Source organism: Salmo salar, chromosome 29, assembly GCF_965601325.2.
Source record: "Salmo salar chromosome 29, fSalSal1, whole genome shotgun sequence".
NCBI lineage: Eukaryota > Metazoa > Chordata > Actinopteri > Salmoniformes > Salmonidae > Salmo > Salmo salar.
In genome coordinates, this window is record NC_138319.1 from 31,987,501 (window position 1) to 32,002,651 (window position 15,151).

General features: G+C 45.9%; 1 protein-coding gene across 1 annotated transcript in view; it reads right to left on the reverse strand.

Moving 5' to 3' along the window:
- Positions 1–15,151, reverse strand: part of LOC106590590 (catenin delta-2) — a 597,564-nt gene that overhangs the window by 341,998 nt on the left and 240,415 nt on the right. Inside the window, exons 4-5 of the mRNA XM_045710617.2 lie at positions 12,401–12,435; positions 7,037–7,156 (exon numbers count right to left, since the gene is read on the reverse strand). Coding sequence (XP_045566573.1) covers positions 7,037–7,156; positions 12,401–12,435 — 155 coding nt within the window. The remainder of the gene's footprint in view (positions 1–7,036; positions 7,157–12,400; positions 12,436–15,151) is intronic.

A 15,151-nucleotide genomic window follows, 5' to 3' on the forward strand; every position in this document is an offset into this window, starting at 1 on the left:
TTGCGATGGCCACTCCAATACCTTGACTTTGTTGTCCTTAAGCCATTTTTCCACAACTTTGGAATTATGCGTGGGGTCATTGTCCCTTTGGAAGACCCATTTGCGACCAAGCTTTAACTTCCTGACTGATGTCTTGAGATGTTTCTTCAATATTTCCACATAATTGTCCTACCTCATGATGCAATCTATTTTGTGAAGTGCACCAGTCCCTCCTGCAGCAAAGCACTCCCACAACATGATGCTGCCACCCCCTTGCTTCACGGTAGGGATGGTGTTCTTCGGCTTGCAAGCCTCCCCTTTTTCCTCCAAACATAACAATGGTCATTATGGCCAAACAGTTCTATTTTGTATCATCAGACCAGAGGACATTTCTCCAAAAAGTACGATCTATGTCCCCCATGTGTAGTTGCAAACCGTAGTCTGGCTTTTTTATGGCGGTTTTGGAGCAGTGGCTTCTTCCTTGCTGAGCGGCCATTCAGGTTATGTCGATATAGGATTCGTTTTACTGTGGATATGTAACGGCTGTCTTCGTCGTCAGATGAAACAGAGAAGTCATCGTCGGAAAAGGTGGACCAATACGCAGCGGAGTGAGTGTTCATATTCAATAGTTAATTAATAGAAACACTTTAAACAAAACACGAAAATGAACGACAGCCTACAGTTCTGCCAGGTACAAAACTAACAAAATACAAAAAACCTAGAAAAAGAACATAGAACGCCCACCCAATGTAACACCCTGGCCTAACCAAAATAAAGAACAAAAACCCCTCTCTATGGCCAGGGCGTTACAGTACCCCCCCCCCCCAAGGTGCGGACTTCCGGCCGCAAAACCTGACACTGAAGGGGAGGGTCCGGGTGGGCCTTCTTACGGCGGCGGCTCAGGTGCGGGACGTGGCCTCTGTTCCACCCTTGGCGTCGCCCTCTTAGGCGGCGCACCTGGCCGTGCCGAAGGTCTGGAGGGCGACCCTGACTGCGCCCGGCTGGCAGGCGGCCCTGGTTGCGCCCGGCTGGCGGCGATCGCTGCGCCCGGCTGGCGGGCGGCGATGGCTGCGCCCGGCTGGCGGGCGGCGATGGCTGCGCTCGGCTGGCGGGCGGCGATGGTTGCGCCCGGCTGGCGGGCGTCCCTGGCTGCGCCCGGCTGGCGGGCGTCCCTGGCGGCTCTGGCGGCACTGACCCAGGATTCACCAGGCTGGGGAGATATGAAGGAGGCCTGGCCTTGGGCGCAGGCACAGGACTCACCAGTCTGGCGGGCGGCTCTGGTGGCTCCGGTGGCTCCGGGCTGGCGGGCGGCTCTGGCGGCTCTGGCCCAGGATTCACCAGGCTGGGGAGACATGAAGGAAGCCTGGCCCTGGGGACAGGCACAGGACTCACCAGGCTGGGGAGACATGAAAGAGGCCTGGCCCAAGGCGTAGGCACAGGACTCACCGGGCTGGCGGGCGGCTCTGACTGCTCTGGACAGGCGGGCGGCTCTGGCGGTTCCGGACAGGCGGGCGGCTCTGGCGGCTCCGGACAGGCGGGCGGCTCTGGCGGCTCCTGACTGGCGGGTGGCTCTGGCGGCTCCTGACTGGCGGGTGGCTCTGGCGGCTCCTGACTGGCGGGCGGCTCTGGCGGCTCCTGACTGGCGGGCGGCTCTGACGGCTCCTGATTGGCGGGCAGCTCTGGCGGCTCCAGACTGGCGGGCAGCTCTGGCGGCTCCGGACTGGCGAGCAGCTCTGGCGGCTCCGGACTGGCGAGACCCACTGGAGGCCTAGTCCTGGGAGGTGGCACAGGATGGACCAGGATGGGGAGACCCACTGGTGGCCTGGTCCTAGGAGGAGGCACAGGACGGACCAGGATGGGGAGACCCACTAGAGGCCTGGACCTAGGAGGAGGCACAGGGACGGACCAGGATGGGGAGACCCACTGGTGGCCTGGACCTAGGAGGAGGCACAGGACGGACCAGGATGGGGAGACCGACTGGAGGCCTGGACCGAGGAGGAGGCACAGGATAAACCGGGCTGTGGGGGAGCACTGGAGTTCTGGTATGTACGCTCGACATGCTTACTCCAGGCTGAATGCCCACTTTGGCCCGGCACGGGCGGAGAGCAGGCATTGGGCGAACTGGACCCTCCCAGCGCTCTGGAGACACAGTACGCAACGCCGGCGCAGGATAACCTGGACCGAGGAGGCGCACTGGAGACCAGACGCGCTGAGCTGGCACCATCCGCCCTGGCTCGATGCCTGCACTCGCATGGCACTTGCGGGGGGCTGGTATGTAGCGCACCGGGCTATGCACGCGCACTGGGGACACCGTGCGCTCCACAGCATAACACGGTGTCTTACCAGTACCACGCTGCTTCCGGTAAGCACGGGGAGTTGGCTCAGGTCTACCGCCTGACTCCGCCAATCTCCCTGTGTGCCCCCCCCCCAAAAAATTGGGGGGCTGCCTCTCGTGTCTGCTGCGCTCCCTTTCCTCATACCAGCGCCTCTCAGCTCTCGCCGCCTCGATCTCCCACTGCGGGCGGCGATAATCCCCAGCTTGAGCCCATGGTCCTTTCCCGTCCAGGATTTCCTCCCAAGTCCACGAAATCCTGAACGCTCCTCTCCTGGCGCTTCTCCTTCCTCCGCTGCTTGGTCCGTTGTTGGTGGGTAATTCTGTAACGGTTGTCTTCGTCGTCAGATGAAACAGAGAAGTCATCGTCGGAAAAGGTGGACCAATACGCAGGGGAGTGAGTGTTCATATTCAATATTTAATTAATAGAAACACTTTAAACAAAACACGAAAATGAACGACAGCCTGCAGTTCTGCTAGGTACAAAACTAACAAAATACAAAAAAACCTCGAAAAATAACATAGAACGCCCACCCAATGTAACACCCTGGCCTAACCAAAATAAAGAACAAAAACCCCTCTCTATGGCCAGGGCGTTACAGGATATAGATACGTTTGTACCTGTTTCCTCCAGCATCTTCACAAGGTCCTTTGCTGTTGTTCTGGGATTGATTTGTACTTTTCGAACCAAAGCTCTAGGAGACAGAACACGCCTCCTTCCTGAGCGGTATGATGGCTGCATGGTCCCACGGTGTTTATACTTGCGTACTATTGTTTGTACATATGAACGTGGTACCTTCAGGCATTTGGAAATTGCTCCCAAGGATGAACCAGACTTGCTGAGGTCTACATTTTTTTTCTGAGGTCTAGGCTGATTTCTTTTGATTTTCCCATGATGTCAAGCAAAGAGGCACTGAGTTTGAAGGTAGGCCTTGGAATACATCCACAGGTACACCTCCAATTGACTCAAATGATGTCAATTAGCCTATCAGAAGCTTCTAAAGCCATAATTTTCTGGAATGTTCCAAGTTGTTTAAAGGCAAAGTCAACTTAGTGTATGTAAACTTCTGACCCACTGGAATTGTGATACAGTGAATTATAAGTGAAATAATCTGTCTGTAAACAGTTGTTGGAAAGTACACAAAGTAGAGGTCCTAACAGACTTGCCAAAACTATAGTTTGTTAACAAGAAATTTGTGGAGTGTTTGAAAAACGAGTTTTAATGACTCCAACCTAAGTGTATGTAAACTTCCGACGATAATTTGACCTGTGCTGTATCTTACTCTGCTTAATATTTTGAATACAGAGGCTATTCTTATTCTCCCTATTGAAGAGCCTCTGTCTCTCTCTCTCTCTATCTCTCTCTCTCTCTCTCTCTCTCTCTCTCTCTCTCTCTCTCTCTCTCTCTCTCTCTCTCTCTCTCTCTCTCTCTCCCTTTTTCTCGCTTTGTTTATGTGAGTATAGCACACACACACAACCACACACTGACAAGCACATACACCACACATACACACTGACACACACCACTCACACACTGAGCCACTTTGACGTATTCTGACATTTAGTTGAAAGCAGTGTGTGCTTCCCCAGAGATGCTTGTAGGACAATAGGAGATTTACATTTTTCTACATAATCTTCAACAGGAAACTACAGCCTTTTTACCATCTCAGGAACTCAACATGGAGGGCTTCACTTGGTTCTCTGTTCTTCAGTTCAACTGTGTTCTTTTTGGAAATGCTAGCTTCATCTCTACACAAGTTTAACCCTCCATTGTGTCTCATTTTGCTGAAAGCCTGGGAATCCCTTCACTTCACCCCTGAACCCCTTCTGCTACCAACATCAATATGAGCGAGAAGACTATTCTATCGTTCCTCTGTCTTTGTGTAGTGTGGGATTAAAACTACCTGCAGTGGTGTTTCAGAGCATCCTCCTCTCCTCTCCTCTCCTCCTCCTCTCCTCTCCTCTCCTCTCCTCTCCTCTCCTCTCCTCTCCTCTCCTCTCCTCTCCTCTCCTCTCCTCTCCTCTCCTCTCCCCTCCCCTCTCCTCCCCTCCCCTCCCCTCCCCTCTCCTCTCCTCTCCTCTCCTCTCCTCCCCTCTCCTCTCCTCTCCTCTCCTCCACCCATCTCCTCTTTTCCTTCACAAAATACTTTTCTTTTAATCCAGATTCCACCCTGGTTCCTATGAATTATTAAACACACGTCACTTTTTTTGCTTCACAGGGAGAGGGGGAATGTCACACATACACACACACACAAGTCTGTATCTTTTGTTCTGTATAAGAGCTTTTTGTATAATATCAAGGTTGACGGATAGAGGAAAACCCAAACCGGGGTTTCTGTTCTTTCCAACCAAATGGTCCCTTCTCCTCTCAGTGGACTGACTGTCATTGTGAAAACATTCAAAATTCAGGAACAGACGGTAACATCTGACACCTTTTGCCCCTCAGGAGACTGAAAAGATTTGCCATGGGTCCCCAGATCCTCAAAAAGTTATACAGTTGCACCATCGAGAGCATCCTGACCGGTTGTATCACCGCCTGGTTTGGCAACTGCTCGGCATCTGACCGTAAGGCACTATAGAAGGTAGTGCGTACGGCCCAGTACATCAGGACCTCTATACTAGGAAGGCCAAAAATATTGTCAAAGACTTCAGTCACCCAAGTCATAGACTGTTCTCTCTGCTTCCACACGGGAAGCGGTACCAGAGCGCCATGTCTAGGACCAAAAAGCTTCTACCCCCATGTCACAATACTGCTGAACAATTAACCAAATGGCCACAGGGACTATTTACACTATTTACTACTTACTTTGTTTTTACATTGCTGATACCCTTCCTACATGTACAAATTCCCTCTACTAACCGGTGCCCCCGCACATACCGGTACCCCCTGTCTATAGCCTCGTTATTATTATTTTATTGTGTTACTTTTTATAATTTTTGACTTTAGTTTATTTGGTAAATATTTTCTTAACTCTATTTATTGAACTGCATTGTTGGTTAAGGGCTTGTAAGTAAGCATTTCACATTGTCATGACGTTGGCCTGTAGGTAAGATTTATGACCCTCATAAATACCTTTCTCCCTTCCCTCTCTCTCTTGACTCTACAGAAGGACTCTTTAAGAGCCTTTGTTAAACATATAGAGTCGGGGAACATCAAAAGGTGGGGGGAAAGGAACCATATTTCGGTAATCCAACCAGTTGAAAATATGCGTTGGTACTTAATGAATATGATGTCTGTTCGGTTGTCATCTGAGACATTACTAATGACAGGACGACATAAACTGTATCTGGGAAAGTCTACACATTTTAGTTATCAGATTCACATGGAATTGTTGTGCAATTTAAATGTTTAAATATGAAACTATTTGTGAAAAGATTAAATGTAATTTTAGCTTCCAAATGAGAGAATTGGGTTTTCATGAGTGAACTATGCTCAACTCAGTGGCCTGCCCATGTGAACAGACATGGGTTGTAAACTATGAAACACACCCTTCAGAAGGATTCAGATAATAAGCTGTTCCGGGTACATTAGGGCGACGGTCCGATGTCAGAAGGATTCAGATAATAAGCTGTTCCGAGGACGTGAGGACAACGGTTCCACATTAAAAGGACTAACATGTCAACTACAGAACTAAGCTAACCTCAGCATGAGCTTTGGTTTCGAAAGGAATGAACTTTGAACTCTTATTCACTACAGAAGTGATACCTCCGAGCCGTTGAGTTAGCAGCGGCCGCTGTAAACGTGGGCTAGGAAAGGACGGACGACGGATCCAGATGAACAAACAATGACGATACTACAATGTATCCAATTTACCACCAGAGACATTCTTCCGAGGACACGAAGATCTCTGTTGGGCAACACGGCCAGCATCTACGACCAACCTACCGAAGCGCAGCTCAGAGTAAATATTTATTGCATTTTCCTTTTCCAAATGGGCGGTAATTTAGAATGCATAAGATACTGTATTTACGATAGCATAGCTTCTCCCTTTGTTCCTCAGTCTTCCCGCTCTTTCACTCTTTGTGTAACCAGCCGTCATGTCGGCTCCGTCCACCAGGGACATTTTCTGTATGACATAATTTGCATTCTGTGTATATGTAATTCTGTGTGATTATTTAGGTATTTAGTAAATAAATAATTAAACCAAAGTTTGTATTGCTGATTCAACTTGTTAGCCAGGGTTCGTGAAGATAACCAAGAATTTACAACTTTCAGATGAGACTGAAATAAGGTGACAAGTAATATTGACTGCTACTGATGTAAAATATTACTAGGTCTTTAAGAGTTTATTATGAAGATAACAGCTCTATAAACAGTCTTTCGTGGTGCCCCGACTTTCTAGTTAATTACATTTACATGATTAGCTTAATCAGGTAATATTAATTACAGATAAATTATTTTATAGAATAGCATGTCATATCACTTAATCCGGCATAGCCAAAGACACGACAACAGTAAGGTCTACTACACCTGTTGTATTCAGCTCATGTGACAAATAAAATTTGATTTGATAAAGAGTAGGAGCTTTGAAACACACACACTTACACACACACACGCATGGACACATACACAAGTATACACACACACACACGCATGCATGCACACACATACACAAGTACACACATACACGCACACACACACACGCATATGCACGCACGCACGCACACACACACACACACACACACACACACACCCTGTCATAATGAAATAAGAGCTGTCCTTACGTTCTCCTGTGTTGTATTGGTGAGGGTCCAGTATTCCAGATACCTGCAGGGATCTGATGCATGAGTCAACCAGCTCCAGTCCTGTGGTCAACTCATCCTCTATGTCCTTCTGGCCATCTGCTGCACAGGAAGCAGGAAACATGGGCAATAGGTTAGTCTGGGTCACAGTTGTGACACAACCTCTATAAAAGGTGTTTATTTTCAATGTCACATTACATAGCTGTGATATCTGGTTATATTCTCAAGACATACCGTTGCCTTCAAAAGGTATTCAGACGCCTTGACTTTCTCCACATTTTGTAAGGTTACAGCCTTATTCTAAAATTGATGAAATCATTTTTTCCCTCATCAATCTACCCCATAATGACAAAGCAAAAACTGGTTTTTAGAAATGTATTGTAATTTATAAAACATAAAAAAACGGAAATTTCATATTTACATAAGAATTCAGACCCTTTACTCGGTACTATGTTGAAGCACCTTTGTCAGCGACTACAGCTTCAAGTCTTCTTGGGTATGATGCTACAAGCTGGGCACACCTGTATTTGGGGAGTTTCTCCCATTCTTCTCTGCAGATCCTCTCAAGCTCTGTCAGGTTGGATGGGGAGCGTTGCTGAAGAGCTATTTTCTGATCTCTCCAGAGTTGTTTGATCGAGTTCAAGTCCGGGCTCTGGCTGGGCCACTCAAGGACATTGAGACTTGTCCCGAAGCCACTCATGGGTTGTCTTGGCTGTGTGCTTAAGGTCATTGTCTTGTTGGAAGCTAAACCTTCGCAACAGTCTGAGGTCCTGTGAGCTCTGGAGCAGGTTTTCATTAAAGAGCTCTCTGTACTTTGCTCCATTCATCTTTGCCTCGATCCTGACTAGTCTCCCAGTCCACGCTAATGAAAAACGTCCCCACAGCATGATGCTGCCACCACCATGCTTCACCATAGGGATGTTGCCAGGTTTTTTCCAGACGTAACGTTTGGCATTCAGGCCAAATGGTTCAATCTTGGTTTCATCAGACCAGAGAATCTTGTTTCTCATGGTCTAAGAGTTTTTAGGTACCTTTTGACAAACTCCAAGTGGGCTGTCATGTGTTGTTTACTAAGGAGTGGCTTCGGTCTGGCCACTCTACCATGAAGGCCTGATTGGTGGAGTGCTGCTGAGATGGATGTCCTTCTGGAAGGTTCTCCCAGATTTTTATTTAACCTTTACAGTGAGGGGAAAAAGTATTTGATCCCCTGCTGATTTTGTACGTTTGCCCACTGACAAAGAAATGATCAGTCTATAATTTTAATGGTAGGTTTATTTCAACAGTGAGAGACAGAATAACAACAAAAAAATCCAGAAAAACGCATGTCAAAAATGTTATAAAATGATTTGCGTTTTAATGAGGGAAATACGTTTTTGACCCCCTCTCAATCAGAAAGATTTCTGGCTCCCAGGTGTCTTTTACACAGGTAACGAGCTGAGATTAGGAGCACACTCTTAACCTGTTATGGCTAGGGGGCAGTATTTTCACAGCCGGATAAAAAACGTACCCGATTTAATCTGATTATTACTCCTGCCCAGAAACTAGAATATGCATATAATTATTAGCTTTGGATAGAAAACACTCCAAAGTTTGTAAAACTGTTTGAATGGTGTCTGTGAGTATAACAGAACTCATTTGGCAGGCCAAAACCTGAGAAGATTCCATGCAGGAAGTGCCCTGTATGACAATTTCTTGCCCTTCTTGATTATCTCTATCCATTACAGAGGATCTCTGCTGTTACGTGACACTTCCTACGGCTCCCATGGGCTCTCAGAAGGCGGCAAAAAGCTGAATCGTGGCTTTGCAGGCTCTGGCTGAAAAAAAGTAGCGCGTTTAGATAGTGGCTGGTCACAGTACTGTGAGACTCAGGCGCGTGCCCGAATCGACCCCATGCTTTGTTTTCTTTCGTCTGTTTACCTAAACGCAGATTCCCGGTCGGAATATTATCGCTTTTTTACGAGAAAAATGGCATAAAAATGGATTTTAAACAGCGGTTGACATGCTTCGAAGTACGGTAATGGAATATTTACAAATCTTTTGTCACGAAATGCGCCATGCTCGTGACCCTTATTTACACTTCGGATAGTGTCTTGAACGCACGAACAAAACACCGCTATTTGGATATAACGATGGATTATTTTGGACCAAACCAACATTTGTTATTGAAGTAGCAGTCCTGGGAGTGCATTCTGACAAAGAACACCAAAGGTAATCAAACTTTTGTAATAGTAAATCGGAGTTTGGTCAGGGCTAAACTTGGTGGGTGTCTAAATAGCTAGCCGTGATGGCTGGGCTATCTACTCAGAATATTGCAAAATGTGCTTTCACCGAAAAGCTATTTTAAAATCGGACATATCGAGTGCATAGAGGAGTTCTGTATCTATAATTCTTAAAATAATTGTTATGTTTTTTGTGAACGTTTATCATGAGTAATTTAGTAAATTCACCGGAGGTTTGCGGGGGGTATGCTAGTTCTGAACGTCACATGCTAATGTAAAAAAGCTGGTTTTTGATATAAATATGAACTTGATTGAACAAAACATGCATGTATTGTATAACATAATGTCCTAGGGTTGTCATCTGATGAAGATCATCAAAGGTTAGTGCTGCATTTAGCTGTGGTTTTGTTTTTTGTGACATTACATGCTAGCTTGAAAAATGGGTGTCTGATTATTTTTGGCTGGGTACTCTGCTGACAAAATCTAATGTTTTGCTTTCGCTGTAAAGCCTTTTTGAAATCGGACAGTGTGGTTAGATAAAGGAGAGTCTTGTCTTTAAAATGGTGTAAAATAGTCATATGTTTGAAAAATTGAAGTTTTCGGATTTTAGAGGAGTTTGTATTTCGCACCACGCCCATCATTGGATATTGGAGCAGGTGTTCCGCTAGCGGAACGTCTAGATGTAAGAGGTTAAAGGGAGTGCTCCTAATCTCAGCTTGTTACCTGTATAAAAGACACCTGTCCACAGAAGCAATCAGTCAATCAGATTCCAAACTCTCCACCATGGCCAAGACCAAAGAGCTCTTCAAGGATGTCAGGGACAAGATTGTAGACCTACACACGGCGGAATGGGCTACAAGATCATCGCCAAGCAGCTTGGTGAGAAGGTGACAACAGTTGGTGCGATTATTCACAACTGGAAGAAACACAAAAGAACTGTCAATCTCCCTCGCCCTGGGGCTCCATGCAAGATCTCACCTCGTGGAGTTGCAATGATCATGAGAACGGTGAGGAATCAGCCCAGAACTACACGGGAGGATCTTGTCAATGATCTCAAGGCAGCTGGGACAATAGTCACCAAGAAAACAATTGGTAACACACTACGCCGTGAAGGACTGAAATCCTGCAGCTCCCGCAAGGTCCCCCTGCTCAAGAAAGCACATATACATGAAATTTGCCAATGAACATCTGAATGATTCAGAGGACAACTGGGTGAAAGTGTTGTGGTCAGATGAGACCAAAATGGAGCTCTTTGGCATCAACTCAACTTGCCGTGTTTGGAGGAGGAGGAATGCTGCCTATGACTCCAAGAACACCATCCCCACCGTCAAACATGGAGGTGGAAACATTATGCTTTGGGGGGGGGGGGGGGTTTCTAAGGGGACAGGACAACTTCACCGCATCAAAGGGACGATGGACGGGGCCATTTACCGTCAAATCTTGGGTGAGAATCTCCTTCCCTCAGCCAGGGCATTGAAAATGGGTTGTGGATGGGTATTCCAGCATGACAATGACCCAAAACACACGGCCAAGGCAACAAAGGAGTGGCTCAAGAAGAAGCCCATTAAGGTCCTGGAGTGGCCTAGCCAGTCTCCAGACCTTAATCCCATAGAGAATATGTGGGGGAGCTGAAGGTTCGAGTTGGCAAACGTCAGCCTTGAAACCTTAATGACTTAGAGAAGATCTGCAAAGAGGAGTGGGACAAAATCCCTCCTGAGATGTGTGCAAACCTGGTGGCCAACTACAAGAAACGTCTGACCTCTGTGATTGCCAACAAGGGTTTTGCCACCAAGTACTAAGTCATGTTTTGCAGAGGGGTCAAATACTTATTTCCCTCATTAAAATGCAAATCATTTTATAACATTTTTGACCTGCATTTTTCTGTTTTTTGTTGTTATTCTGTCTCTCACTGTTCAAATAAACCTACCATTAAAATTATAGACTGATCATTTCTTTGTCAGTGGGCAAACGTACAAAATCAGCAGGGGATCAAATACTTTTTCCCCTCACTGTATTTAACTAGGCAAGTCAGTTAAGAACAAATTCTTATTTACAATGACAGCCTACCAAAGGGCAAAAGGCCTCCTGCTGGGACTACACTACACTACACTACACTACACTACACTACACTACATAAAGAGATACCTAAGACAATAACATAGCATGGTAGCCGCACATGACAACACAGCATGGTAGCAACACAACACGACAACAACATGGTAGTAACACAACATAGCAGCAGCACAACATGGCAGCAGCACAACACACGGTACAAACATTATTGGGCACAGACAACAGCACAAAGGACAAAAAATGGTAAAGACAATAATACATCACACAAAGCAGCCACAACTATCATTAAGAGTGTCCATGATTGAGTCTTTGAAAGAAGTGAATGAAGACATCTCCACAGAGGAACTCTAGAGCTCTGTCAGAGTGACCATCAGGTTGTTGGTCAACTCCCTGACCAAGGCCCTTCTCCCCCGATTGCTCAGTTTGGCCGGGCGGCCAGTTCTAGGAAGAGTCTTGGTGGTTCCAAACTTTTTCCATTTAGGAATGATGGAGGCCACTGTGTTCTTGGGGACCTTCAATGCTGCAAAATGTTTTGGTACCCTTCCACAGATCTGTGACTCAACACGATCCTGTCTTGGAGCTCTGTGGACAATTCAGTCGACCTCGTGGCTTGGTTTTTGCTCTGACATGCACTATCAACTGTGGGACCTTATATAGACAGGTGTGTGCCTTTCCAAATCATGTCCAATCAATTGAATTTACCACAGGTGGACTCCAATCAAGTTGTAGAAACATCTCAAGGATGATCAACGGAAACAGGATGCGCTTGAGCTCAATTTCGAGTATCATCGCAAATGATCTGAATACTTATGTAAATAAGGTATTTATGTTTTCAATTTGAAATAAATTTGATAACATTTCTAAAAACCTGTTTTCGCCTTGTCATTATGGGGTATTGTGATGTCATTATGGGGTATTGTGAGTAGATTGATGAGGATTTATATTTACTTAATTCATTTTAGACTGTAATGTAACAAAACTTTCTTAAGGCACTATTATAGTTAATGATTATAAATAAAAACATCTAATGAAAAATATAGCATTTTACACTTACCTTGGGTGTTCCAGCGAAACTGCTCATCTACCGAACTGCAAGAAAACAAACACAAGATTTGAGGTTCTGAAAAGAAATGTATGATATGGAGTTGATCATACTGTAACATCATAGTTAATTGTTGTTATCCAAGATTGAAACTATTTACTGAATAACATCTGACGTAAAGTAAACAAACAAGCTGTAACAGTGGCGATCGGATATTCAGCACCATTGAAGCAGACAACGACGGAATAGGAATTTAGAAGTCCAGCCCAACAGAACAGTGGACAGCGACAGAATAGGGTTATCAACGTCCAGCACCATAGAACTGCGACAGAATAGGTATTCTGAATTTCAGCACCACAAAACAGTGGACAGCAAGGCCTACAAGGAAGTAAGAAGCTTAGAAGCCTGGAAGGGAAAAGCTCTACTGCAAAACTCTGTTAGCTAGTCAGTTTTCAGCCAAATTGACTTTTCCAGCAGAACCTTAACATTTTAAATAATAAGGAATAAATTGGAAGTTAACGAAAATAGAGCTTTCCATTGTTCCTTTGAATCGCTGACACATCCTCTATTTATGTTGATGGCTGAGGCTAATATTGTTTTACGGGCTAGATCATGCTAGGAGGCTAATATTGCTCTGCAGGCTAGCTCCCCAGAACAATCAACGACAGTCTGTGATGGAGGGATTTCCTCAAAGCAGAAAATATTATAGCCAGTCAGACCAGAGAGAAATATCAAACTGTTCAGTGTATGATCAATGTTAGACCAATATGACGCACAAGCACTCAAACCTAAACGTACAGACTACAATTAGTAGATACTGTATACTCTCAGTCTCTCTCAATCTCGGTCGCTCTCTCTCTCTCTCAGTCTCTCTCTCTCTCTCTGTCTCTCTCTCTCTCTCAGTCTCTCTCTCTCTCTCAGTCTCTCTCTCTCTCTCAGTCTCTCTCTCTCTCTCAGTCTCTCTCTCTCTCTCTCTCTCAGTCTCTCTCTCTCTCTCAGTCTCTCTCTCTCTCTCTTTTTCTCTGTCTCTCTCTCGGTCTCTGTCTCTCTCTCTCTCTCTCTCGGTCGCTCTCACTCTCTCTCTGTCTCTCTCTCTCTCTCAGTCTCTCTCTCTCTTTTTCTCTGTCTCTCTCTCGGTCTCTGTCTCTCTCTCTCTCTCTCGGTCTCTCTCTCTCTCTCTCTCGGTCTCTCGCTCTCTCGGTCTCTCTCTCTCTCTCTCTCTCTCGGTCTCTCTCTCTCTCTCTCTCTCTCTCGGTCTCTCTCTTTCTCTGTCTTTCTCCCTATCCCTTTCTCTCAGTCTCTCTCTCTCTTTTAGAAACACTATAGCAGACTATGCAGAAACACACCATGAGTGTGTGTGTGTGTGTGTGTGTGTGTGTGTGTGTGTGTGTGTGTGTGTGTGTGTGTGTTTGTCCATGCGTGTGTGTGTCCGTGCATGTGTGGGCATGTGTGTGTGCATGTATGCTTGTGTGTGCGTTTTTAATGAGCCCCAGGAGTGGAGTGATCACTGACTCAAGGGGAGCTCCCCTCATAGCCTGTCTAGGTGATTATATAGACCACACCAGTGTGTGTGTGTGTGTGTGTGTGTGTGTGTGTGTGTGTGTGTGTGTGTGTGCACCAAGGCCTTGCCCCTAAATGCACTGCAGTATAACTTTTCTTGTGTAAAATAGATGGAGGACATTGGAGAGGGAGACATGGAGAGAGGTAGAGGGAAGTAGAGATAGGGAAGGAGAGAAAGAGAGAGAGAGAGATAGAGAGAAGGGGAGAGAGGGAGAGAAAGAGAGAGAAGGGCAGAGAGGGAGAGAGGGAGAGAGAGGGAGAGAGAGGGAGTGAGAGAGAGAGAGAAAGAGAGAGAGAAAGAGAGAGAGAGAGAGAGAGACAGAGAGAGACAGAGAGAGAGAGAGAGAGAGAGAGAGGTTGTATTCTGGTCCTGAAACAACATCTGGTCCAGACAACAGGACAGGACAGTCTGTATTCTGGTCCTTAAACAACATCTGGTCCAGACAACAGGACAGGACAGTCTGTATTCTGGTCCTTAAACAACATCTGGTCCAGACAACAGGACAGGACAGTCTGTATTCTGGTCCTTAAACAACATCTGGTCCAGACAACAGGACAGGACAGTCTGTATTCTGGTCCTTAAACAACATCTGGTCCAGAGAACAGGACAGGACAGTCTGTATTCTGGTCCTGAAACAACACCTGGTCCAGAGAACAGACAAGTTAACCACACACAGATATCTCACCAGTTTAAAAAAAAAAGCAGCTCGCTGGTCACAGTAAATAAGTTACTGGTCCTCCACAGGGAAATATTACTCTAATAGAGTTTCATGCTGTCTCAGAAATGCCTTTAAATTCTCCCAGCTTGTAGTCGTCCCCTTTAAGATAACACACTAAATAGACCGTTCACACCGGCTACGGCAGTCACGAGTCATCACACACGCACACACACACACAATCATTCCAATCAACAGTGCCATCTCTGCATGTAGGGTTGATTTAAGAGTGTCCAACTATGGGTACACTGCTGAGTAATTGAGGATTTACTTACAAGTGATACCCATCTGGCATGCAAAGTTAGATATTGATGGTATGTGACTAACACTGTGTGAAAAGCTGCATTCCCATGGATACACATGATATTGATGGTATGTGACTAAAACTGTGTGAAAAGCTGCATTCCCATGGATACACATGATATTGATGGTATGTGACTAAAACTGTGTGAAAAGCTGCATTCCCATGGATACACATGCGCCTACT